Source organism: Corvus moneduloides, chromosome 18 (assembly GCF_009650955.1).
Source record: "Corvus moneduloides isolate bCorMon1 chromosome 18, bCorMon1.pri, whole genome shotgun sequence".
NCBI lineage: Eukaryota > Metazoa > Chordata > Aves > Passeriformes > Corvidae > Corvus > Corvus moneduloides.
In genome coordinates, this window is record NC_045493.1 from 6467449 (window position 1) to 6495112 (window position 27664).

Sequence of the window (27664 nt, forward strand, 5' to 3'; positions counted from 1 at the left end):
AAGGGGGTTTTTTCTGTAGTTCTTTTTAGCTCTTTCTGGTACGAGCAGGCTGGAGCAAATAGCTTCTTTTCATGAAGAACCACGACAGGGTTTTAAAAATTAGCTTGATGTGGTGCCTCAGAGGCATAGGTCTTGGCATAAACTACAGTGGTTTTCAGGGTGCTTGTACTGATTCAGTTGTTTAAGTCCTCTCTTTATCTGTAGCCTGGTTTGGTACACCAGGAACTGCTCTGAACATACTTGTGTGCCCAGCTGGCTGCTGCTGGCTGTGATTTCTGTGATGCCGGGAGATGGTCCTGGATGTGTGGGAAACCTGTCACTGGTCATTCTCCACAGCTTCTGAGCTGAGTGGGAATGCTTTCCTCTTCCTCCAAGCATGGCTTTTACTTTGGCTATTTACAGACAAACTTTCGGTTGTAAAATCTATTTGCACCCTTCCCATTTGCACGTATCTCCATGTGTGATTTGTCAGGGTGTGTAATTCTTCAGAATCTAATGTAGAGTAAGTATTTTACGATGGAAAAGCCACTCACCTCAGTCAGTACTCACCTTGAGTGTACTGTGTGCAGTTTTGGGCGCAAAAATGTAAAAAATACATTACGCTATTAGAAAGCATCCAAAGGAGAGCCACGAGGATGGGGAAGGGCCAAGGGGAAGCCGTAGGAGGAGTGGACAATGCTCTCAGGCACATGATGGAATTTTTGGGGTGATCCTGACGTAGAATAGCCTCAGTTGGAATAACGTTCTATGATTTCGTGAGTGCTGAGCGAGGGGAGAGCTCGATGAAGAGACATCCCTGGGAAACACCTTTCTGCTGCTTTCAGCCCTTCCCTGATGGCAGAGCGTGTGTGGAAGGGGAGGGCACCAGCAGCTGCCCTGGGAAGAAAGCGGCGCGGCGCGGCGCGGCGCGGCCCCCGCTCTGCCCCGTGCCTTTCCCCGCGGCACCGGGAGCTCCCGGCCCGCATTCCAGGCATTGTTTGCGGCCCCGCCTCTCCCGGCCCCGCCCCCGCGCGCCCCTTAAAGGGGCCGTCACCGCTCCCTCAGCCTCCGGCCCCGCCCCGCCCGCCCCTCCCGGCCGGGCAGCGCCGCCATGGCGCTGGAACTGGAGCCGTCAGCGGCTCCCTTGAGCTCCTTCCTGAGGGACTTCCCGGCCCCGCTGGCCCCGGGGGAGCCGCTGCCGTGGAGCTCCGCGGGGAGCGGCGCCCTGAGCAGGGCCGAGGTGCCGGGCGCGCTGGCCGAGCGGGCGAGGAGCCTCCTGGGCAGCAGGTGAGGGGGCGGCGGGGCGGGAGGGGGACTCCGGCCGGGCTGCCCCGGGGGCGCCGCTGGCAGCCGGTGTGAGGGAGCGGGGCCGCCCCGGCAGCGGGGCCGCAGCAGGTGCAGGCGCGGGAGGCGCTTCTTCCTGACGCGGGGCCCGCTGGGGGCGGGGGAGAGCCCTCAGCGTCTCCAGAGAAATTTAGTTTTGCAGATTGATTGATTGATTTATTATTCCCCCTTCTAAATGACTTTTTGTGGCTGTTAATAGCATGCTTCTATTCAGGCCACAGGCCTTCGGCCCTGTGCCTTTATGGTATTGCTTGTGTGTGCTTTTCAAAAATACTCCTTTCCCACTCTCGGTGCGGATTCAGTGACAAGCCTGCAATTAGCGCGATAGGGCGATTCTTGTAGTGAAATGCCGACAGCGTGAATTCAGGTCCCTCGGGGCACCTGTGTGGGTCAGCTTGGAAGTCTGGGAGGGAGCGGGTCTGTGAGGTGCCTTGCAGGGCTGCCAGGGGTGCTCAGCTCCCCAGCCCTTACGAGTGCGACATGCTTGTGTGGGTTTCTGAAGCTGATGTTTTCTTAGGACTTCAGGAGCGTACTCACACCACTGCTGGAATACACAGCTGCTCATCAGTGGTGCTTCTGTCATCCCCTGACTGCATCCTTGTAACCCTCCTCCTGAACAGTTTAGACTTCCTCTTTAACACTGCTAAGAATTGGGATGTGACTTACTTCTTTTGGCAAGCTAGTGCTTCATCAAGAACAAGTTATTTCCCACCAATTTCTTGTCTCCTGATATTCCACTCCCTTCCTGCACTTCGGCAGTAGGGCCTGTGCATTCCAGGTGTTACAAAGTTCCTACCACAGTCTGCTTCACTGACCTGCTTGTAAGAGTCAAGAACAGCAATTGTGGATGGTCTAAAAGAACATGAGTGGTGATCAGACTGTGCTGTGGTACTGGGGCTGTGGAGGTGACTGGTTCTGGTTTGGTATATGCTGAATGTTACCTGGTTAGTAGAGGAATTTGATTGATAGAAAACATGGTTTGAATTACTTGCCTTTTTAACTACTATCTGGTGAGTTTATGAACACCAGGTGGATATTTTTTGTTGTTGTTGAAAGTCTATAGGTGATTTTTAGATATTTAAATTGTCTGAGAAATTGCCTTAAAAATCAGGTTACTCCTACATATTACAGAGATGATTATGGATGTAATATCATTCAGAGTAATGGTGTGCCTAAACCTGAAGATGAGAAATGCGTGCCAAAGAAATACAATTTCTTAGTCAGTAGTTTAAAAAGGCCCGGATAACCATTGCGTTAGTTGGTTGTGCTTTGACTAAATTGCTCTTGAACAAAACACAGCTATGCATTCCGCAGTGAGATTGCAAATTCATCACGTGCACTGAATCGTTGAACTCTGTGGAGCAAAAGTGGTTCTGGGTGAGCACTTTAAAGAACAGGGTAATGCCAGTCTTGAATAAATACTTATCACATGGCACCCACTCTGCCACGTGGACCGGGCTGATCCTCTCTACAATTGATTTAGAGAGGAGGGTATTAAGCTGTAGAGTTATGGGATACCTTACTCAAACTGCAGTGCTTGAAGAATCAGTATTTCTGAGCTGCATATCTGCTGACATTCTATTGTTGTCTATTGGGCACGGTAACAAGTGGAAACAGAAGAGGAATGATGGTTTTGCAATCCTTTCATCTCACCTGTCACTCCTGGTGTTTACACAGAGAGGAGCCTGCCAGTGTCAGAAGCTGCATTTTTCACATACCTGCCCTGCAGCTGGTTCTGGCTCCACAGTCTGTCATACAGAGCTGCCTAAGTCCTGAGCTGGCAAGGAAGGGAAAGAGAGCTAAAGAAAGTAAAGCAGGATTGAAGTGCAGCAATCTACTTATTAATTCTTTTCACAAAATGTTTGTAAAAAACAGAAATAGATGAGAAAAGTGTTTTTATGAATTCTTATGGCTGGCTGCGGGCAGCTCTGTGTTTGGGTGAAGCCATGAGTTTGGGCGTAGAGTAGTGTACCTAAAGTGTCAAATGTAGGGATCCCTGCAGAATTATAGCTCAGTTTTGGAGTCCTATGACAAAGAGAAACCTCATCTTGTAGTTGCAAAAAGGCTGCATTTTCCTGTTGGGTAGGCTAAGTTCTTGCATGTGGAGAAAGACTGATACAGCCCAAGGCCAAGACAGGAATCTTGTGTTTTGAAATTGCAGGCCTTCTTCTCATAATCCCTGTAATTAGGAACTAAAACTGAAGTCTCTGATTGTGTGAGAAATTGCCAACATTACATTTTCTTTCCCATGTTTGCTACTCTGGATCAATTCAAAATGCACCTTTGAAGGCTAAATAAACTTTTCTGCTGATGTGAATCCTCAATAAAATAGATGAGGGAATAGTAAGGAGATAAGAGAAAGAAGGATGTTAAAGGTTTTAAGACATGGAAAAATAAGGGCGAGGGCTGACATTAGAAGACATTTAAATGTTTGTATAAAAGTTGTTGAAGATGCAGAAGTGGTGCCAGATTAGTGACTGTGCAAGAGGTCACTGTAGTTGAGATCCACTGATCTGCAGGCTGTCATGGCAGCATCCCAAACATATGGATGGCAGCTCGGTGGAAAATACACGCCCTCAAATATCACAGTGTCATTCTACATAGGTTTAACGCTAGGAAGATGTTTGTGGATGTACCTTGCTGACTTCTAGCATTGATGCTTGATCTCTGTTTCTGGAGTGTGAGATTTCTCTAACATCCCAGCATCACAGAATGTATTTTACATGGTGATTAGTGCTGCTGAAGGATTTCTCTGTAGATCAAAGTGTTATTGGGAATTGAGTTTGACGCTCAGTTCTGCTGTTCTGCTTCTCATTTTCTGTGTTGTCAGGTACTTCATTCACATGTGCACAGATGTGTGGGTCATGGCCCAAAGGGCCCAAGCCAATAAAGGTCCATAGCCAATAACGGTCCAGCAATATCCTTGGCTCATGAGACAACGTATGGTGATGTTTAGTTTGTTCTTCCAGTTGCTTGGAGGCACAAACCTTTGTGCCTTTGCAATGAGGAATGTTGTTCTTCCATTACTGATCAGGATTTCTGTTGAGAAGAGACTGGACCAAGGAATAACATTGGTTGGGTCCAACAAGGAGTTTCTGAATGCTGTTGCTTCTCCAAGACTGCACACATCTCTTTACTTGAAAGCACTTGGATACATCAGGCTAACTCCTGGATGTCCTGATCTAAAATGAATTATTTTAACAAATTTCTGCAAATGCAGCTACCATAGCAAAACACCAGCTAAACCAGCAAACCATTTTGCTCCCTGGCAGGACTTGCCCCTAAATCACTAATCTGGTGAAGCTTTGCATATACTTCTACTTTGAATAGTCTATTTAAATCAATGGAACTGCCTGCTACTAACTGCAGCTAAATACATACATAGCATTCTGAAGAATTGGAGCAGGCTTAAGTAATCTTGTTTTGCAGAATTTTAATTAACATACACTTTTGGGTAATAGCTGTGTTCTGATAGTCTATGAAGGTAGCTGATTGTGAATGAAGAGGCCATTAATTACTTCCCAAGCTTTAGAAATTAACCTGAAATATTCCTGACTTTTACTGCAACAGAACATGAGATGAAATCAGACCCCTAAATATAGAAATTTTGTCTTCCCCTTGATAGGAGCTGAAACTTGTATGGCCATCCTGTGACATATCCAAAGAACAATGTGAAATTCCTGCAGCCTTCCTGTTTGAGGAGATTTACTACAATAACAGTTGAGAGACTTGGGCTTCCTGTTCTGCCCCCTCCCAATCAATCTGCTGTTGCCTCAGCATCCTGTTTTGTGTCTTTGTGCTTTACACTGTAGTGCTCACACCCAAGGTGAGGCCCTGGCATCTTTATTTCCAGCATTCCCTGCTTTTAGAGTAGTTAATTCAGCAATTCTGATATTTTGATGTTTTTATATGATTTAAGCATGAGGACCAGGAAAAGAAAATCTTATCTTGCTTCTGATTTCCCAATCTCTTCTTAAAATGCTCTTTAGCCTCTTCCTCTGTGAAATCTACGTTCTACTGTGACCTCTGCTTTTAATAAATCCCCTAAAACTTACTTCCTTATTCCTAATTTGAACCGTTTAGTGTAATGCACTGCTATTTCTCCTTGCTTGGGAACGTGTTTGCTGTTTTGCTCTCATAACCTGTGTGAAACACCCTTTCTGTCATTGTTTCAAGATAAATATTCAATTTTGAAACAACATGTTTAGGGCTTAATTGAAGAGTGGCTTTTGTGGAATTAAGCCTCTCCTGTTCTGCTGTGTGGTTTTTCTTCCTGCAGAGAATTAAATGGAAGTAGCAGGTGACTCTTCCTTGCACATTTTGTATAAAAACTGTTCAGTAATGACTGAAGGGCCTGTACAGATGGATTCTGGATTCTGAAGCTGCTGCTCCTGGTAGTTTCATAAGAAAAACTGGAAAAAAAACCTGCTTCATGTAACCATAAGAGATGGAAATTCTGTGTGTGGCATTGTTTATGTATTTGTTTTGATTCTCTTGTTCATCTCTTTTAGCAACCTGATGTCATTAACACAAGAAACAACTTCTTGTGCATTGTAGGATGTCAGATGTTCTCTCCTTAATGGATGTATATTTGTACTTTTCTGGCCACCATCACCCTGGGAGCTCTGGGTACTGCTCTAATAAATGCTAATGCTTAGAGCTGCTTGAGTGGAAACATTCTGTAGTTGATTGTAAGAATAAAAAGAGAAAGTAAAATAAAAGTAGCAGATTGGGGAGAAAATACTGAATACAAGCAGCTTTTGTTTGAGGAAACTTGTGACCTGCTATTATTTTGGCAGTGTGAGAGGATCTTTCACTTGCTGGAGAACTGCTGGCATTTGCAGATCTGCACTAAACTCACTGCTGATAGAGCTGTAACATGCTAGAAACATACCCTGAGCCCACAGTGGCAGAGCTGTGCTGGGTGTGATCTTCTGCTGTTACAGAGCCCATGGAACAAATAAGGGCACATCTTCCCTTGGACTTGAGGCAGCTGCAGCTGACTTATGCTAGAGCTTGTGCTAGCAGATACAGCACTTCATTTTCCTCAACATATGTGTATATGCACACTCTGAAAGGAAAAGAGGATTATACAGTGGTGCACTGGCCTGCAGTACCATTGCTGCCTTGTTGCTATGACTTTGGTAATAATGTCTGTTTGGGGTGGGAGGAATGAATTCTTTCGCTTGCAAAATAAGTAAATAAAAATGCAGAAGGCTTTGTGTAAACATGGGTGTTTGGTGTGTCCTAGAGAGGCTTTGTACCACCCTCAGGAGTGACACAGAGCTCGTTCCTCTGCTTCCAGTGCTGAGGAGCAGCTGTTTGGGGTCTGCCATCTGCTGCACTATTCTGTGTCCTCAAAGCCGCTGTAAGCTGGGCGTGGAGCACTGCAGGAAGTCTGTCAGCTGTTTTCAAGTCTTTGTAAAAAGTGTAGTTGTAGTTGAGGCTCTGGCCCAGGTGTGGTAGCCTGACCTTTGATGCTCTGGATGCTTGCCCCCTACCCACAAAGCTGTTTGCTAGAGACTTCTGAATACATCCTCTTAAACTGGAGGGGAAGGAGAGGTAGGAACATCTTTGAACCAGTGACTTGTTTGAAACACTCACTGCAAGTGTCCTGGCGATTTAATGACCAGCGATTTAATGACAATAAAAAAAAGTAAGAAGTTGTCTTACTGGGTTTCTGCTTCCCAAAAGAATGTACGTATTCTGGTTTTTTTCTTTTTGAAGACTGGTACTAAAAAGGTCAGTAACAGTCTTATGATTGACCTGACATATGTGATTACACTGTGGCTGTGGTGGTGTGACAGCTGGTCTTTTGAAATAAAATAGATAACTAAATTGTATTGCAGAAGAGAAACAAGGTGAACAAGAGAAGTAAGTTTTGTTCTATAATTTATGCCAAATCTAAAGTATGCAAAATACCATAATTGCATTCTACTTCTGTAACTTTATTTTGGCCCCCAGGTATGTGTATTAGCAGGAGCTTTGCGTAGCTCCTTTTACCAGTACTGTGTGTCCAGTAGTCCAGAATCTTTCAAGGAGGAAAGTGGCATATAAACTTAAGTGTCTTCTTTATTAGCATAAGTATTGCTTTACTCTTTAACTTACTTCTTTTATCTGTACTCAGGTTTTTGAAACGAGGCTTGTATTTTACTGTGAGTGGCTGCAGGATATGAGCTCCATGCTCCAGCCACTGTCAATTTGACTTCAGCTGCTGGTGAAGCTACAATGCCTCATCTGCACTGTTACAACATGCTTTAATTCTTTTAAAATATTTTTTATTGTGCTCAAAACACACCCTTTATGTTAGCAAAGAAATAGCCTGCAGCAAAGAAATTCAAAGTCTGTTTACTACTAGCCTGTGTGTGCCGAGGCTGAGTGTTTGGTGTTGCGTGCCAGAGAAATGGGGCTGACGTGTTTCTCCTAAGATTCTCTTAAAGTAGCATCCTGTGCGTGTAACACACCCCACCAGCTTTCCTCTTCTTCCCAATACGGTTGGTTTTCCCCTTAGGAAACAGCTACAGTGTTCCTTCTGATTCATGGAGATTAAATTATGCTTGATTCAGCTCGTCACCAGGGTGTCTCGGGCTTCTTTGAAGGGAAGATTTTAACAATAAGTGACATTCTTCTTTGCTTACAGGAAAGGTTTGAAGTCTGTAATGGTAATTGCAGTGGGTTACTTTTGCACTGGTTGCCATAGGTACTGCAGCAGTTTCCAGATGCTCTCCAGCCAAGTGAGACCTTGTAGCTCTCAACTAAAGCAGCAGTTCTTGCTCTTTTTTGATGACACATTTTGTTAACTCCTAAAGTCTCTGATTCAGAAGATGAACTTAAAACTGATAAACATCGAACCTGAATGAAAGATGCCATTCCTTGGAGCTCCATTTACTTGAGCTCGAGTGAAAACCAGTCTTGCCAATATGGTAATGCTATAATAAAGAGTTTATAAAGTAATCACAAATATGTTCTGTTCAGAACTGAGATTGAACTAAATAGGTTGGGTAACTTTTTAGACTTTTATCTTTTTTCAGTGTGTCAGAATCGGTTGTTTGATGTTGTTGCTGACTGCATAACAAAATCCCAATAAGCAACCACTTTCTTATAGATTTGCAGAGCTATGGAGGGGGAGGAAATACATAGGAAGCAAAGCTGAATGAAGTGTATCAGTACTGAGGAATCACTGAATTTCCTTTTCAGGGACTGGATGGCAACTGGAAAAAGTTTAAGGATGTAACATAATATGTAAATTTTTTCTTTGTTGCAGGCATCCTGTAAGCAGAGGTTTATACAGGACTTGTGCATTATAGCACTAAGTAGATTTCCTTTTGTTTAAGCTGCTTTTTATGGACCCAGTTCAGCAATCCTGGATTCTGGAAAGCAGAAATACGAAGTTTAAAATCAAAGTATTAAGCCCTCTTCTGATCCTGAGCTGTGAACCCAGGCTAGAGTTGATTTTTTTCCTCCAGCACAGCAGAGAAATTCTGAAGATGGCTGAAGCTTTGGCTCTCACTGTGCAGCTAAATGCATAGCTGGTTCTTAATGTTTCTTGTCTCTATTCTTGGAGCTGAAACGTGCTTTGACTAAAGCTTCTGACTTTCAGCAGCATCAGCAACACATCTGACATTGTGGGGCTTATATTTTCATATTCCTTTCTTTTTCTCTTACGCAAACAAAAACGGGAAGAAAGATTTTTGGAGTGCAGGGGGTGCCATATCTGTTTTGGATGTATTTCTTGCTTGACCTTTTAAAAGGTTGTCTGTCAGTGTCAGAGTCATTACAAGTGGGCATTGTTACTTTAACTGAGCTCGGAAAGGAACTGACTCCCCTAAACATATTAGCCTTAAAAAAGAAACAAAAAGCTGCATTCTGTTTTCCCTTGATGTGACATGACTGCAGCTAGCACTGAAAGGACTGCAAACACATTGCCATCTATTTGAAGTACCGAAATAACTCATTAAATTGGGCTGTCACTGCCACAGAATGCGTAGCATAAAGCAGGCCTGTGTTGGAGCCTGTTGACTGAGACAATGCTGTCTGTTTGCTGCCACAGGAGGTACTCATACACGGCTGTGAGGATGTGACAAGGCCTCTCTTTCAGGAGCACAATGGCAAAATGCATTTCAGCTTGTTGTCACTGGGATCTGAAACCCCGTGGTCTTCCCCTCTCTGCCCTTCTGTATGCACAAACCAGTCATTGCTGAGCAACATCAGACCAGTTGCTTCCACCATTTCATACTCCCCAGCAAACCAGTTTTATGCAGAACTTTGTAAAATGTTTCCTGGCAAAACAGACTCTTGTCCTTGACTTGCTGTAGGTGCCTTAATGTGGTATTTGCTTTGGTTATGTAATTCGATTTTTTTGTGGGAATCAAACACTCCATGAACAATGGATAAAGTGGCTCTTTATGGATTTTGGTGCTTATTCTTCATTGTGCTCTTAGAAAATGGCTGGAACGTGTGTTGTGTACTGTAGTTTTTAGTGCTTGCCATGAGACTATAGGGAATATAGGAGTTATTTTACAGTAGCCTCATTCTGGAGTTGGATGGGACTTACTTGTTTAAAGACTCAAAAACATACCAAGTCTGTGCTTCTTATAAACATGTGGCTTGAATAAAGCATTGAGTAAACAAGAGATGGTGAGCAGATCATGTAGCATTATTGTCTTCTAGATGCCTGCCTAAAAGCTTCATCTAAATCACAAGTCTTGGAATCTCTTCTTATCCTAGTGCCCAGTCTCAAATCTTTGCATCTTTTACCTGGGTGGTTTCTTTGGAAAACTTCCAGTCAGAATAAACTGAATGATAAGGGCTGTAGGTTAGCACTAAGCAGGACCTTTCTTGTAAGGGGAAGGAGAGTTCCAAGTAACCTTTTTAGAGATTTGCATCTACCACAACATTGAGATTTTGCTACTGTCTGTGGTGAGATTGTTGACTGTGAGCAAGAAATGCTGTGTCGTGAGTAGAAACAAAATGTGTGTGTTCAGAGGCTGGAATTGAAGGTAGCAGTTCCCATCTGAGAGCTCAAGAGAAGGAGGTACCATCTGCGACTGGAGTGTAAGGCAACAGTTTGAAAATATGATTCATACACTTCTTCCTCTTTACATTCTTGAGAAAGCAGTTGTCTAACCGAGGATCTTACTAAAGATTTGTGTGAATAAATATTGAACATATGGTTTCCTCTACTAGTTTACTAATGAAGTTGGTATTGTGTGCAATGCTTTCTAAGTATGAGGTCACCAGCCATACACTGCGAGGTTGTAGCTCAGTTTAAACTAATGCAGTCTCTTTTGCTTTGCCTTCCTTTTCTTACCAGCAGAGGTGTTTCACCACTTCTTGCAGCATCATTGACCCATGCTGCAGTTGATGAAGTTCTCCAAACAGACTTGACTGAATTTAAGCTGCAAAATGTGGAAACGGAGGGAGAGGGAGATGAGGAAAGGTTCACCTGTAAGTATACTTCTTTTTCTGTCTGTGGTTTTCCCAGAGGCTGTCTTTCAGAAGACTTCAGTGTTTTGAAATGTTTCCCAGATTTATTTGGTTAGGCTGCCTGGCAAGCAGCAGTGAATGGAACTTCATTTGCTTTTGCTGTGTATCTGTGGGATGAAAGGAAGCTGTGCTAGTTTTGTGAGCAACATGCAAACGCAGTGTCTGGAGCCCTGACTGATCCTGTGGATTGGCTTTCTGAAAGGGAAGAGTGTGCCCTTTTCCCTTCGGTAGAGTGATCTTAGCTAATTACTCCTGTGTTTTGACGTTGACATCACCACAAGTTGTACAGCCACACCAACACCTTCAGTTGATCCATATAAACCATCTTGCTTTTGTCTTGGCAACCAGATTCTGGCTGCTCCACATCTTGAACACCCTGGAACTCCAGATCTTTCTCTTGGCAAGTTGCTCAATAGTCTCTGTCTTTATCGATGATTTCTTTTCTTCCCACTCTGCCCTATAAAGGTGGGATGCTGAGGGAAGAAGAGTCTGATGCATTTGTCTTCTACCTGATGCCTGCACTTTCTCCTGAGTGAACTGGAGAGAGAGCAGACCTTGGTGACTGAGTACTGGGTTTGTGCCTTGTGTAACAGATGGTCCTAGTGAATTTATGTGCTGAAGTGTTTAACATCAGGCTTCACCAAACCTTCAGTCCCAGTGCCAAGAATTTAAATGGAGCAGGATGCAGGCAGAGTAGAAGATAAAAATGGAGATGTCCTCGGCAACCCAGTCTGTTCTGTAAGAGGAAGTCCTCACCCTTCCACTTCTTTGGGATGGCTTGAAAGGCAGTTAGTTCAGTGTGCCCCAAACAGAGCGCTGCGATGGCCAGGGTATGACACTTCCCAGAAGGCTCTTCCAGCATTCATGTCCAAGTCTGAAACGGCAGGAGGGGGAACTCAGTTAATTAAGTCATGCTGCACCCTGATTATGTCATCCCTCGCCTTAATGCTTGTGGCCTTCACTCACTGCAGCTAACCTGGCCTGGGGCAGGACTCTGCCTTGAGGGGGAGCTGGCAAATAACAAGTTCAGTGTGACCAGATCGCTGCAGCCTCTACAGGAAAATCAGAAGCAGCATATTGTAACTCACCTAGGATAATTACGTAGGTTTTCACAAAGCCGTTGGAAACTGTTATCAGAGCATCCTGCAGTCACTCTGCTGCAGCCTCTTTGTTGGCATCCGTGTAATTATCTTTGAGGTGAATATAGCAGTCATATAAGACATGAACTGCTATACATTTGTGAGCCTAAAATTATAACTTGTAGTTCTGGGTCTTATGTAAATCTTGGGCCCACAAACCAAAACAAACCCTATCTGAATGATAAAGAAATAACGTTTAGAAACAAGGAGTAATGAAGAACTTGATAGGACATGGACATTTTCTTGGTCACAAGCATCTAATGTCTCTGGTTACTATATATTGGGGACATTTGTAAGATATTCAGGCTGCTGTTTTACTCTGAAGGCCATAAAAATAGGACTGGAGTCTACTTTTAAGATAGTGCAGGCAAAATTGGAAAATCCTTGGATGAGTTTAATGTTGAACTAGTTCACATTCTCTCACTGTTCCTTGTTGACCAATGCCCCAGAACCCTCCCTGTTCTGGTGGTTGAAACCTTCTTTAATTTCCACTTTACATATTCCTGTCTATTTTGGTTGTTCGTTCTTATGTTACCATTGCCATTTAGATCAAATCTCTATTGACCATTCATTCCCCTATCAAACGGGATGGAAACTGCTCATTGTTCAGGTACTTGGTTGCCTGATCTCAGCAAGGAACAGCTACTTTAAAGGTGTTCATTTTTCTGCACCCTTGGACTGTACTTGTTTTCCCCTATCTTGTAACTGCTATTACATCACTTTAACTGTACAACTAGAAGGAAAGATATTCCTCATGCTACAGCACAGTATGGATTCTCTTCCTGCACTGCAGTAATTATAATAATTCTGCCAAAAAAAAGCATTCTTGGAATGAAAGAGAAGTGATTATATAAAAGCAATGGGGGGGTGTGCACGTGTGAGTACCACTGTTTGTGGTACATTGCAGAAGCATGTCTCTTGTTAAGGTACTAAATTCTTTGTCAGATTTCACAAGCTTGATATTTAAACAGCAATATGTCTCTTCTGGTCAGTATTAGTCTAGACATTTACAAATATGTAAACTAACAGCTGTAGACAAGGCTGTCTAAGATGCTGTCCTATTTAATTATTTTATGGGATGATGTAATATTTAAAGGTTTTTATAGCTTGCCCATTAACACCTACATATTAAGCAAATCAAAAGTAATTTTGGTTAGTATGTAGTGGCTGTTAATCAAAGATATGTGTTTAAATTTAAGCTTTCAGTTCTTCAGGCCCAGAGATGCATCTGAAGCTGGCCAGCCACTGTTGCTGAGGAAAAAAAAAAAAAAAGCTTGAGAACCAGGAGTTATAAAAAGAAATTCTGAGGAAGCTTTGATGCTAGCAGTGTTATCAGGAGTCAGGATAAAACAGATACAGGAGAGATAGTTCATGCACTGCAGTTCTTTAGAATATACACTAGTGACCAGCAAATTATTTTTGCTCTATGAATGTTCTTTTCAGTGCATTTTGAAGTTAGTTGATTTGGCATTGAGGCAGGTTTCCTACTCAAATAACAGAACTTTAAATTGTTACCTGTTTGGAGCGATACTGTGTTGCAAAGCTAGACGCAATGCCAAGCACCAAGCCATTCAGTCTGATGAACAGTAAATTTGGATTAATTGATCTTTGGGATCTATCCAGAAAAGGATTTGAGTGTCTGGCTGGAGCTTTTCAGGCTGTGCCCAATGGGCGCTTGTGGTTCCGCTCTGTAATGACAAAGCTGGAGAGTAGCGGAAATGCTCTGTCCCTCCAGCTTCTACAACCATGAGTATTTAAAAAGATAAAGATAACAGCTTAAAATTCTAATCTGTTCAGCTCAACTCTGAGTTGAGCTATTGACCTCAGCAAACATTTTCAGACTTGTTATTTTAGTTGAAGTGGTTCAGTAGGACATAACCTGACCCAAAGCCAGGCCAGTGCTTTTTCAACCCTTGCGTCCAAGACAACAGCAATCTCTTCTTGAAGGTTTTTCTGCCCACTTGGTGATTCCCTTTTATTTTTCAGTAGGTAGGAATTCCTATCACTATATCTTACTAATTTTACTTACATAATATTAACATTCATGTCTAATATACTAGACTGATTTTGTTTTTGGGTCTTTGTTATGATTTTTGTAATGTAATCACCTGCTTGATAAACCTCTATTTTGAAAAAGAACTAGCAAGTAAAGAAGCTGCTATTATCCCTAGTGTTACACTGTTTTCTGTTGCAACTTTCTCTCCACATTATTCTCAGGACCTCATTTTAATTCTTGCAGAGCCTGTAAAAGCAGGGTGCTGGATGTGTGTATGTAGCTGTAGTGAAAGAAACTTGAAGGAAAGACAGGCCAAAAGATGGGGTAGTGTAGGAAAGTGGGACGCAGCACTTACTGTTTTGTTTCTGTGCTGTCAGTGCTGGATGAGGAGTCGCTGCAGCGCTGCTTTTTTAACAAGCTGAGGGATGTGTGCTGCGAGTGGCAGAAGCAATTGCCATCGCTGAGGCCACTGACGCGCTTCCTGCTGGTGTCCATCCACGCCATCCGCAACGCCCGGCGCAAGATGGAGGATCGCCATGTCCTCCTCCCCGAGTTCAATCAGCTCTTCGGTCTCTCAGTAAGTCTGGACACAACAGGGGAGGCTGGCTGGGCAGCTTTGCAACATTGCTGTAAGCACAGGGGCCTGGTGATGGGTGATCTGTGAATTTCTTGCCATAAGTTATTTATCGTGTCTGCACTGGAGCAAGGACTTAGTGACTCAGATTGCTGGGGGCCAACTACTGCCCTGATAAAGAAGTGATGCAGGGAGGATCTTGTGCCTTTGGGATTCATGTCATAAGTTATGATACAGGGAGATGGGAAGTTCACCTAGTGCTATGTTGCTGGAGTTACAATGTTCTTGTGACTGACACAACTTGTATATGGATTGAGAGCAGCCCTGAGGAGCAGGACTTGGGGGTGTTTGTTGATGAGCAGTTCAGTGTGACCCAGCGATGTGTGCCTGCAGCCCAGAAAGCCAAACGCGTCCCGGTCTGCATCAAAAGCAGTGAGGGCAGCAGGCCAAGGGAGAGGACCTGCCCCTCTTCTGTGCTCTGGTGAGACCCCACCTGCAAAGATATGTCCAGCTTTGGGACCCACTACATAAAAATGAGATGGAGCTGCTGGAGCAAGTCCAGAGGAGGCCACAAAGATGATGAGAGGGCTGGAGCACCTCTGCTGTGAAGACAGGCTGAGAGCTGGGGTTGTTCAGCCTGGGGAAGAGAAGGCTCTGGGGGCACCTTATAGCAACTTCCAGTGCTTAAAGGGGCTACAAGAGAGGGGCTTGGAGCAACCTGGTCTAGTGGAAGATGTCCCTGCCCATGGCAGAGGGGCTGGAATAGGTCCCTTCCAACCCAAACCATTCTATGATACTAAGAACAGAAAGGGGGAGAACAGCAGTTGTACAAGTGCCAGTTCATGAAACTGCCAGAGGACTACATAACCAGCACCTGCTGCTTCAATTCCAGGTTATTTTTAAGGACATTAAGTGACTAACAGCAAACAAAGAAAAGTAATTGGCCTGCGAAGTACCCATTTCACCCATTTTGTACATGTGTAAATGGACTTAAATTGCCATTTGTATGGAAGAAAGCCCAGAATAAAGAATCTTTGCTTGTTGGTACCAGTCTGTGAGCTATTTTGGTTTTGAACAGGAATGTCTTCCTCTCTCTCCCCCCCCCCCCCCGGCAAAAGGATGACGTTGATCGCGCTTACTTTGCGGTGTTCGATGGCCATGGTGGAGTGGATGCTGCCAATTACTCAGCAACCCACTTACATGTAAACGTTGGGTTACATGAAGAGATTATTAAGAATCCAGCTGAGGCCTTGAAATGCTCTTTCCAGAAGACAGATGAAATGTTTCTTTTCAAAGCCAAAAGAGAGGTGAGTGGGTAGAGATTAACTCCATTGTATTTAAATAACACTGAGAACTGTTGGACAATGTGGTATTAGCCAGAAAATTCTGGCAGTGCAGTTTATTTGAATCACTGACTTCTTTATGAAATTATGCTACATACAAAGGTTTTGTTTGATCAAATTACTTCTTATTTTGAGGAAAACCAGTGCTTGGGAGCTCAAGATGAGTAATTGAAAAGAAGTGCTAAAATTATTTAAATTATTCTGACATATCAGTTATTTGGAAGAATGCTGGTGCCTCCTTGTCTAAATTGGGCAGCCTCTAGATGTTCTGTTGTCCTACCTCTTATCTGGAAAAGAGATTTCTCTCTTCCTGATAATATGGTTGCTATCTTCCTCTTTCCTGTCCTACCATTAGTGTCACTGATAGCTGTAAGTGAAAAATGTGTTCTATGATTTAAATCAGACTCCTCAGTTCATTAAACTTATTGATCAGCTTTGAATTGAATTGGTATGATGAACATTCTTTCTTCAAATCTGCGTTACACAGTTTGAGAATTCTTAGTATAGAAGTACAATGGAAGTACTCATTGTTAATATCCTCATTTCTGTCAATGAGGTACAAAAGAGGGACCAGCATTTTTATAAGGTCTGATTCTCACTAATCTTTACAGGGAATCTAGGACAGTTAGATTTTTTCCTTTGTTGACGTTCTGATTTATATACCCAAGGATAAGGGGATCTGTGTGGAGCAAGGTATTTGTAGTTGCTAATGTTAGAGTGGAGAATGTGAAAGGGATTGGAGAGATGTGTTTGTGAAATGTTCATTCTACTGAAATTCAGATCCTCTTGCTTTTCTGCATGTCTGTTTTAAACAACAGAGCTCTTAGTCTCCTAGATTGGTTTTAGAATTAATAGCAAGAGAAGGAAGAACATAAGACTGTATTAATCATCTGCATATTAGAAGATATGTTTATAAATAGTCTATTTCAAGTCTCTCTACTATCCTGTACTTTCTTTTTAAAGTATCTGAATTAGGATTAGCAGGTCTAATCTACTGCATTTAGTGTGATTGAACCCAAGTTTTCAGTAATGCCATATATCCTAGCAGGGCTTGTTGCATACTCACCTGACACACCTGTTTTCCTTCTGTAGAAGCTGCGGAGTGGCACAACAGGTGTGTCTGCATTGATTGTAGGGAACAAACTACACATAGCATGGCTGGGGGACTCTCAGGTGATGCTTGTGCAGCAAGGGAAAGCTGTGACATTAATGGAACCTCACAAACCAGAAAGAGAAGTAAGTCTGGCTTGTTTTTTCCTCTTAAGTGTGTGATGTCAGATTCTCTCTTGAAACCTCTTGGAGTCAAGCCTTTTTAAGTGTTTGGTGCTTTACATAAGTACATCTACTGCATGGTAGGTTGCATGGAATTAACAATTTCTTGTTTTGCATCCACTCCTGTGTCTTGGCAAGGTGATTCCTACACCTTGCCTGCTTGAAGGTACTAATGAATGGTACTCATAGTCCTGACTTCAGTTCCTGCTCAGATTGTTGAAAATTTGCAGTAATTAAAGACTTTCACAGGATTTTTGTGTGTGAATTTAAATCTGCCTGTTACAAAATATCTTAGTAATTTGAGATTAATGGCAATTTAAAATGTTAGCATAATGCAAGTCTTTCATTATATGCAGTACTGTCATTGAAAAGCTAATGCTAATCTGCTGGTCTAACTGGCTTAAAGTGTATTGCATTTCCTATCTATTTTAAATAGCCAGGTATTTTATTCCATGAAATTGGATGGGGACCTTGCAAGTTTACCTGGCATTGCATGAGCCTTTGCCTTCATTGCATGAATATTTGTAATACCTGAGTAGTTAAAGGAGTATCAGGGCAAAGACTATTGTTACTTAGCCTAGTTATCATGTATTTCATTCTGAATATTTATATATTCACCCAGTCAGTTGCTGTATGGAATGGGAAGAAGTGGCAGGAGAATTTACTCATCCATATGAGAAAGCAGAATTCTCAAGTTTTTGTATCATCATATCCTTTTTTTCCTGCTTTATGGATAAGCAGATAAGCCATGGCAAGGATGGAAAGTAGTGGCTTGTTTCCAGTAATCCTGTGTGCATGTTTCCATGCTAGATTCTGATATGTGTGTTTGCTGTATTCATTGTAGAAATATAGAAGCTGGAGCAGCAAACAAAATGTATTCCCCTGTTTTTCAGGATGAGAGAGCAAGGATTGAGACTCTGGGTGGCTGTGTAACCTACATGGACTGCTGGCGGGTTAATGGTACCTTGGCTGTTTCCAGAGCAATTGGTGAGATAAACCATCAGAATCAGTAAACTTCAGATTAAATTTGATCAAAACATGCCATCTTAGACTGTTTACTGTAAATGGTGTCTTGTTCAGCATCAAACAAATAGTAAACCACTTAGCTGTCTTTCCCATAAGGCTTGCAGCTACATCATCTTTTTGTGAGCATAGAATGTTGTTTCATTATACATACTAGCCATGATAGTCCTATTTTTTTTCTAATACTAAGTTTTTTGCTTCTTATAAATGCCTAAACTACTGTAATGTTTTACAGTAGTTTAACAAATGTGCAGCATTTAATTTGTGAAAGTGGAGGAAGCAATAAATATTTATCTAGCCTTTTTTATGTGCTTGAGTGTCTGAATTGTGAGGGGGTTTTGTCCACTTTATTATGAATGTCTCTTTCTCCTGACTGCAGATCTTTCTGCTTGAGTCAAATCACTGCATTCTCCTTCAATATCCAGAAATTTGGAGCATTTTAATTGTAGTATTCTTACAATCTTATTAAACAAGCTTACTTTGCTAATTGCCAATTAGGGCAAAAAGAGGAAAAAACCCTGGGCAATACAGTAGATGTAATGTATGAGTGGGAGCAGATTACTATGGAATTTGTATAAAGCTATTTGGATCAGTAGCAACTCATATTTGGTAAGTATGTCCATACAAAACTGATAAACTAAATACAATGAGCAGATTCTTAGGGCATTGTGCTATATATCTGGATAGCTAAGAAAAATCTGATTTTCTTGGCATTCTGAAGGCTGTACAAGAGGCACACCTGCAAAATGAACACCTGACTATCTCCTTGCACAAATACATTTCTGAAAGAAAAACTTTAGGAATAAATTCCTTATTTTCCCTGCAAGATTAGGGGAGCATAAATTAAAGTAACTCCTTAGAAACCCACAGGATTTAGGTGGGTTCCAAGCATCCTTAAAGAAACTAAAGTGTCTTCCATGCTTATTCCATAGCTTTTGACTACTCTTGCCCTGCATCAGGTATCTCTGGAACACGATCTGGCTGTTCTTGAGGATGGTAAAAGTGATTGGTGGGTAAGGAAGTAAGTGTTGGCGTGTGAAGTAATAAAGCCTTTGCTTTGGTTGCTTGTCTCAGGTGACATATGCCAGAAGCCCTACGTCTCTGGTGATGCAGATGCAGATTCCTTCGAGCTGACTGGCTCAGAAGATTACTTGCTCCTTGCCTGCGATGGATTCTTTGATGCCATCAAGCCCCATGAGGTTGTAGACTTGGTCCTGGATCATTTGATGCAGACCAAAGGAGTGGGGCTCAAAGCAGCAGAAAGACTGGTGGCTGCTGCCAAGGAAAATGGATCCAGTGACAACATCACTGTTCTGGTGGTGTTCTTGAGGGATCCTCAGGACATCCTGGCAGACTGTCTCAACGACTCTAAGAGCCCTAGGGCTGATGATGATGCTCAGAGCTCACCCTTTAACTTCCTCAGCTGCGAGGCAGCCGCCACACAGTGACAGAATCTGTTTAGTCCAGAATGTTCAAGTAAGTTCATGTAAGGAACTGCTTTCCACTGAAGAAGCCTCTAATACAGTAGGCAAAATGTATCAGGAAAAAAGGACAAATTGACAAACATGGAACAGAAAGGCAAGACCCCTTTTACTGAGTTCCCATTTGTCTTTTCCTTCTCCCTTTTTTCCGCCCCCTCCCCTCAAAAACACTGAACAGACGTGGAGACTTGTACAGCTATTTCATCTCTGGGAGCAAACACTGAAGTGTGTCCCAGGGCTGCTGGTCATATCCCTCTGTCCTGGAAGTGGTAAGAAACCGTAACAGGTATAAGCTAATGGATGAGAATATGCCTTTCATGAATTCTGAGTGAAAATTTAAATTAGTGCTTAAAAAGGGCACTGTATGTTGTACTTAACTGTGATGTTACTTTGGAAGTTGGAGGGAGGAAGCTGTCTCCACCACAGAAAAGCTTCCTCCTGTGTGTGTTCTGTGGGAACAGGCTCAGTGTGTAGGGACTGGGTGACACCAGTGTGCTGTGTAAGGTGCTTTTGGTTTGTACCAAAGATACTACAAGAATGATGCGGCCTCTTTACTCAAACAGAAACGTTTAACATTTGTGTGTATGGAGAGGAGAAAATAAAACTGGGTGCTTCAGAAAAAGCAGGAAAACCAGCTAGAAATATCCTGGGGAAAATGGTAAAAAATCATCTGCTTTCTGGGTTGCTCTGGTTTATAGACTGGAATCTGATATTTAACTGCACTGGATTATTTCTCCCTAAGAAATATGCTTATTGGCTATTTGGCAACCTGAAAAGGAAAGACCCCTCTTGTGGTATTTGAGAGAGATCTTTGCAGTTTGTGTGCTCAAGCAGGTGAATGTGCTCTTCCTACCACTATTTTGTGTACTATAGCAAAGGAGAAGTTTATTTTTATTGTAAATGTTTATTTGTTAATTTTCTGAACTTTACACTTGGAGGAATGTTCTGCAGTTTTACTTTATTTTGTTGTGGTTTTTATTTAAACTGGAATTTTAAAGTGTCTCTGTCTTATTATCTGGTGTAAAAAACCTGACTACCCTCAAGTGCCTTAAATATTTCACCCAAGGATTGCTGGCTGCCTATCACAGTCTGGTCAGCCAGTTCCTTGTTTCTAGAATGTGACTTTCTGTTTTCATTGACGCACTTAAATGTTTCAATTTTTGTGAATTATTTTAGTGGTAACTAGGTTTCAAAAAAACATCTCTTTGTTGCCAAATCTTGTGGTTTGTGGAAAAGCTTCACTGTGATTTACTCCCTGCCCTGTGCAGAAAGCTCTAGAGTTAATCATAAAGTAACAATTTGAGTAATTATTTCATTTAAAAAGAAGTGACTTCTGGCCTTCACAAGTAAATTTAGTAATACAAACTAGAAACAGTTTAGTAACAGTTTTTATTAATGGAAGGTTAATTTGGCCACACTTCATGAACCTTTTGGGTCTGAATAACTTTCTAAGGAACTGTGAAGCTCAGAGGATGAAAGAACTGTAATGAATGTGTGAGGGTATTGCACAACTGCTCTATTCATGATGTGCTAGAGCTTCTGGTTGTGTTTTGTCTTGCCGGGCTAGCAGAACTCAACAAGATCTGAAGGCTCAATGGTAAATTTGTTATTAATTTCGCTGTCTAAACAAAAAGTGCTTTGCATCTGGCAGCAAGATTGTATGCCACATTTAGAAGCACATGTCATTGCCATATGTCAGTCCTGTTGATTAAAATATGTTGAGCATTAATGTTGCTTAGGGAGGAAGTTTAGGTAGAAGAGCTGGAATGGCTCAAAGGAGGAACAGAGCAGCACTGTCCATGTCCAAAGTCTCTGGATCCTTCACTGATGTGGGATGACACAGTGACCCAAGGCTTTTGCTGGAATTGCTGTGGAAGATCCTACAGTTTTTAACGCAGGAGCTCCACAGTGACCTCCTCTCTCACTACATTGCAGCTCAGACAGCAACTGCCTTTTTGCCACAGGAGCTTTTCTTCTGAGAAGATCGTAAACAGTTTTCCATCCTACATTTTGGTGCCCTAAAATATATGGGGAAGGATTTCCATTGTGGCAGCCTGGTGGGCTGGGCATCAGTGTAGTGAACCTTCTTCAGTTAAGGAAGCCCTTAGACTTGTGCAGTAATCCCCTTGGATTTATCAATTTGATTTCTCGCCCAGATACTCGATTCCATGCTAAATCCTGATGGCCACTAGTGCCTCTTGGTGTCTTGGAAATAGTTCTATTATTAATATAGTAAGAATCATGCAGAATTGTTTGATGTTATTGCTGTCTGAGGTTTATCAGCAGAGGGGGAAGCTATTGTATTTATGAAGGGAGGTGTGAAAAGTTGGTAAGTCCATGGTGTGGTTTAGTTTCTGAAATTTGCCAAATTTCCTCAAAGGTGGAGGGGACTGAACAAGCCAAACTCTTTGTAATGGTTCTTTTATTTTAACCTTTTCTGGGCAGATTTGCATTACAGAGGAAAGAAAGTCTTAAGTCTTTTGGTGGAGGCTTGCAGCTATATGAGAATATCCTTTTTTTGTTTCAAATTTGTTAATTTCTGTTTTATGGGAGCTAAGTGAAGTGGGCCTTTAGAAAGCTGTCTGTGGCAATCATAAAATCTAGTTCTCAAGCAATGCTCTAGGGAAGAAATTCTGCATTCTTAGAAGCTGTTCCCTTACATTTGCATTCATTCTGACTGACATAGTGCTTCATTTCTTTGAAATGTAAATGGATAGGAACAATCTTTGAGAACTCATACAGATTGCAGCATGGATTAAAAGTATTTCTCTCATTTTCAGAGACTTCTTACTAGCTTTAAAAAGTCTGGTCAGGTCAACAGAAATTGTAACAGGTCAAAAAAGGGAGTTTGTATCCCATCACTAGAATAAGTAATTCCTAATGTGTCATCTACAGGAAAATCCCAAATACTGTTTGGGAGGAGGCTGTAGAAATTAGTTGAAGGATTCAAGACAAATGTTCAATAATTTTCATGTCTTACTAGACTCCAAATGAATGTGTGCTACGGCATTTTAGCACTCAGCAGAAGAAAAATTGCTCTTTGAAGGAGCCTGAATTTTTAAAACAGAGCACACTTAAATTCTTTCGTTGTGTGATTGGAAACTGGCTTCAGTTGTTCTGCTTAGTGGATATCCAACATCTCTTTTGCTTATGGGTAATTCATGCTTCTACCTTCTCTTCCTTTCCCCATCCTCTCCTTCAAAGACACACACCTAAGACAGTGAATATTCTGGGTCTGGCAGAGACAAGATTAAAATTTTACAAATTACATTTGTTGGGAGTTCGTTTTGGCGTCTTTTTTTTTTTTTTTTCCTGAGAATACAGATGAGAAAAATGCAGGAAAATTTTTAGAACAGAGGGAGATTAAGTAAAATCCACCCTCTGAGTGATGGAGGAGTGAAAGAGAGAGACAGGAATGCATTTAAGTATTATTAATGCCTATTTTAAAAAGGAAGTGGGCTGGAAAATAGAGCTACAAATGTCAGTTCTTTAGAGCGAAATACCGGTGCTTGAAAGAATTGGAAACACACCCATTAAGAAGGCAGAGCTCAGCTGTGGTAACTCTGTCTTCAAACAGCCAAAGAAGGAATAGCACTAAAAGTGTCCAAGGTGACTTGCTGTGACCCCTCAGTGCTACCTGGAAAGCTAATGCTACTAAATGGATTTTTCCAAACATCCTTCCATGTAAAGTAGTGCTAAGAGGGAGCATCCAGCCTCTGCAGTTCCTGGTCACTGTGCAAGTGCTGCTGTGAGTAAATGTGGAGTGTGTTAATGAGTGGAGGGGATGGTGAGCCCTGCAAGATGAGTAATTGGGCACGGAGTGGTTACGGCAGTGTTGGCAGTTAAGCAGTGTTAATCACAGTGATGGCTTTAATACCATTTAATAGACACTTATCTCAATTCAAAGTCAGATGTGATGCTGCTCTTCTAGAAAGCATTTCCAGTGCCATTAACTTTCTGTCATGAGGAGCCACTAAAATTTCCATTATTTTGTCAGATGTTGGGAAAAGTGCTTCTCTTGCTTTCTGAATTCTGGAGATAAGTTGGCTGTGTGCACTGGAAAACCTGTTTTCAGTTGATAGCTTAAATCAGTTCTTTGGAGTTGAAGCTTCCCTCCCAGGCAAAAAACCAAAAAAAAAACCAACGAAAAACCCCCACCTAAAAACTAACCTAAAGACTTCAAAAACTAACCTAAAAAAGGTATTTCCAAAACAAGTGGCCAAGAACTTTTGTAAATGGTATTTTTAAATGGCATTGCACAAAAGGTAGCTAGCAAATACCCTCCATCTATAAAGGGCATTGACAGTAAAGTCTAAATTAATATTCCAGCTCTACTCTTTGTACAAGTTTGACTCTGTTGGTTAAATTATTTGTATTCTTGTGGATGCAGGTACTGAACATATAGCACCAGCCATTGTCTGTTTCTAGTCTTACAGTACTGAAGTATCAAGCAAATGCTTTAGGGAGAAGGTGGGGGGATGTTAGCCACAACAGAGCAGATTGCAGATGATTCATGTATAATTCAGCTCTGGTTAAGCCTGAATTAAATTTCCCTGCTTAGTTCTATCACTGTCCCTTTTGCAATTGGGCCTGTGCCTTCAGAGAGAATCCTACTAAGAAGAAATAGTCCATTTTCCCTTTTCGAGGAGCAAACCCTCCTGATGAACAAAATGCCACTCAGGAAGGATTGGAGAAGGAGAAAAATGAGCTTTCAAATGAATGCAAAACTTCCCAATCTACATGAAGTTATGTACTCTCCCTAAACACAAGTTTATAGCAGGTCTGGTTGCATTTGAGTAGTGCTGGAAGGCAGGGGGGTTTCTGCCAAGCTCATCCTAACCTTTCAAACAGCATCAAAACCAAGAGGCTGGTCCTCTCTGCATTACTGAATCAAGCCACTAAACCAGCCAGCCCTGTGGAGTATTTGTTTTGCAGCATTGACAGCTCTTAAGAGCTAAGGCAGACACTTTCTGAATGTGTTTTGGTTGGGCTTAATATATTTCTTGGATTTTATTTAATTTAAAGCTATTCTTATTTATATAAGTTGTGTCAGCTGAGAAGTAAACAAATGGAGACTTGAAGGAGTGACTGCACCTCTGAACGTGTATCTGTCAATAAGCACTTCTTAAAATAATGCCTTAAAATGAGCTGGTAGGCTCTTGTGACAGATAACCTTATCTCTGCATGGAACAGGAAACCAAAATCTTCCAGAGAATCACTTAAACCTTTATTTTGGTGTGACCCATCAGACCTGAACGCTCACAAGCTGTTCAGTGTCCCTGGTTTAATGCGTGCTCCAAGCTGCGCATGCTGCCGCTGGTGCACACAAAAATAAACAAGGGACAGCTGTGTTGGCCACACAGAAAATTTAGCAAGATGCAGTTTTTGTTAAACAGTAGAGGACAAAATCAATAGGAAAAGAAATGTTTTCAAGCTTCTTGGAATGCAAACAATGGAATAAAAAAAAAGCAGCCTAGAAGAGTTGGCAGTGCACTGTCGGCTGAAAACCACTGTTTCAAGCAAATGAATTTAGCTGCTTTGTAATGTCTGTTTTATTTTGATAACAAACTCCTCTCAGTCAGAGTTTTGTCTTATTATGTGCTTTTTAGTTGAAGAGACAAGATATATTTAACTTTCTAAGGAGCCGAATATATCTGGGCTTTGTGACTAGCTAGATTCTGATTATTGAATTTTCTCTCAACTATTAAGCCTGATTACTAATTTCCAGGAGATATTAATATATCAAATACTGAAGTTATTACTGATTAAATGGTTCTGGATTTCCATGCACAGGAATGTCATTGGTTCTTCCTGATCTAGTGGATGACTCCTTGAAGTTATTTATCCCTTTTGAGGCAATACATTAGGCAGGTAGAAGGTTTGTTGCTTTGGCAAATGGAGCCCGAATGTGTGACCATCATTCCCGCCAGGAACTATTTATCCGTTTATCTAAGCAATGATAGTTCTATTTGGATGTCCAAGGATAAAGAGATAATAGCTAAGAAACCAGGGTGATCCTATGGGGACCTTCTCAGGGCAGTAAAAATACTTCTTTTTTTTCATGGTGCCCTTCATAACTTTGCGAAAAGGCATTCAGCTGAATATTGCATGATTAATGCTGCTTTCTTTGTGTTTTTCCCACTTTTTGTTTTTTTTCCTTCAGTGTGTTTAATAATAGCAAGGTATTTGTTTTATTTGGAGTCAAAACTTTGTACTGACAAAAAAAGGCCAGTATAAAGTTTTTAGCTCTAAGTTCCTCTAACTTAATTACTTTAATTACTTTTAACTTCCTCTTCTGCAAGTCACTTCTGTTCTGTGTCCTCCCTATTTGCTTCCCAGTTTTCTTTTTCTCTATCTTTTATGTCCTTTTACATTGTCATCCCCTCCCTCCCCAAAACGCTGCTTTTTAGGCTGTAAAATCTGTTGGCAGTTAAGTCAGTTTAGTTGCCACTTTGTAATTTTCACTTCATCTGTGTCCATAGTGAATTTGGTCTGATCTTTGGAGGCCTGCAACACCAAGTCTAAAAAGAACCATGTCAGCTAGGAAGATGAGAGACTAGAATAACTGTTGCTTTGGCATGGACCAGTATTGGATATGTGAGAAGAAAATCCTGTTATTTGTATTTTACTTCATAGGAATGCTTAAGCTTATGTCAGGTAACAATAGCTCTCACCCTGATTACAGGACTTCAGAAATGTTCTTGTCTCTGTATTTCCTTGTTCCTGCAGATTGACTGTGCTTTCAAACATTTGCACTGTTGAGAGTGGGGGGAAAAGCTTTCTGCCTTCCTTCCCCTCCCCAGCTCTCTCTCTCCTGCCACAGTTGGCTGAGCAGTCAGGTTGGGAGCAGCAGCACATCCCGAGGCTCAGTGACCTCTCAGTCAGTGCCGTTCTTCAGGGTCTGCTCCGTACTGTAACGCCAGTCCCGTGCTTGTGTAGTGGTAAGTGAGACCTCTGTAACTACTCCTGCTGACTTAAAACTGTATGTTCTTATCAGTATTAAAAGAGTACAAGAGCAGAGCACATTTCTTGCCACTGTGTTGGCTGATGAACCTTGAATGAAAGTAAGAGGGCCAGTGATTTTGAAATAGGAGCTGTTAGCCAAGTTTTGTAGAATCATAGTCCTTATTTATTTTGTATGCTAATCTGCACTTGTGACCCTGAGCAGAAAAGCTGCAGTACAGCAGGTTTTATAAGCTGTGGCTTAACCAGTTATCTAGTCTCTTAAAACTCTTGTTTAAGCTGACTGGTTTTATGCACAGGTCAGAAACCTGTTGTCATTGATCATTAAATGCTATGCATATTGTACATTCAGTTACATGGATTGTTCTAATAGTGCTTGTGTGTATCATGCTACATAACCATATTTTTTTATATATGTATGTATTGCATGAGGTTTAATTGTTAGGATTTTTTTGTATTGTCACTTTTGTATTCACACAGTGCCTCATGTATCTATTTGCATATTGCAAGAAGTTGTTTCAAAGCAGTGATTGGAAACAGGTGGGGATAAGAACTGCCACTGTAGGATCTGATGTTTCTGAAGTATTAATAAAGTATAGTGATTCGAAACACTGTTTGTTTCTTTTCTTAAATCTATGTTTCATTCTAATATTTCAAGTAGCTCATATTGCAACTTTTTCATGTAGGTCATGCTGCATATTTTTGAGTGGTTACTCTCACCATGTTACCTTCCTCCATGGGGCTTTTCTGGGAAAAGAGGTCAGTGGAAGCACTAGAAGGAAGCAATCCTTGGGATTACAGTGTGCTTACTTGAAAAGATGAACGTCACTAAAACCATTTTAGGATTACATACCTCCAATTTATTGATTTGGTCTGTTCCTTCTTTTTCCCAGCTGACCACAGTGACAATGCAGGTTAAGTGGGGTGTACTGCCTGCGTCCTGCAGTAATGTGATAATGATCTGAGAGACCCTGCTGCAGCCAGAGATGGTGACAATTTATTTACTTGCATACTTGTTAAAGAAGTGGTCTTTGACCGCTGAAGTGGAAGGCTGGAGAATGAAT

General features: G+C 41.7%; 1 protein-coding gene across 2 annotated transcripts; it reads left to right on the forward strand.

Annotated features, from left to right (window-relative positions):
• Positions 1-1057: 1057 nt before the first annotated feature.
• Positions 1058-27209, forward strand: PPM1F (protein phosphatase, Mg2+/Mn2+ dependent 1F). 2 transcript variants are annotated; one of them, XM_032127634.1, is made up of 7 exons: positions 1058-1266; positions 10637-10770; positions 14322-14521; positions 15637-15825; positions 16954-17097; positions 18027-18120; positions 19231-27209. In XM_032127634.1, exons 1-7 carry the CDS (start codon positions 1091-1093, stop codon positions 19602-19604), a joined length of 1311 nt encoding a protein of 436 aa, XP_031983525.1. In that variant the 5' UTR covers positions 1058-1090; the 3' UTR covers positions 19605-27209. The 2 variants fall into 2 exon arrangements, with proteins under 2 accessions (XP_031983525.1, XP_031983526.1); XM_032127635.1 differs by having other exon boundaries at positions 10640-10770.
• Positions 27210-27664: the final 455 nt, after the last annotated feature.

Excerpts from the sequence above, each read along its gene's own strand:
- PPM1F (XM_032127634.1), top strand. The coding sequence starts at position 1,091 with ATGGCGCTGGAACTGGAGCCGTCAGCGGCTCCCTTGAGCTCCTTCCTG. Across the intron at positions 10,771-14,321 it reads AGATGAGGAAAGGTTCACCT|TGCTGGATGAGGAGTCGCTG; the intron begins GTAAGTATACTT and ends CTGTGCTGTCAG. Across the intron at positions 14,522-15,636 it reads ATCAGCTCTTCGGTCTCTCA|GATGACGTTGATCGCGCTTA; the intron begins GTAAGTCTGGAC and ends CCCCGGCAAAAG.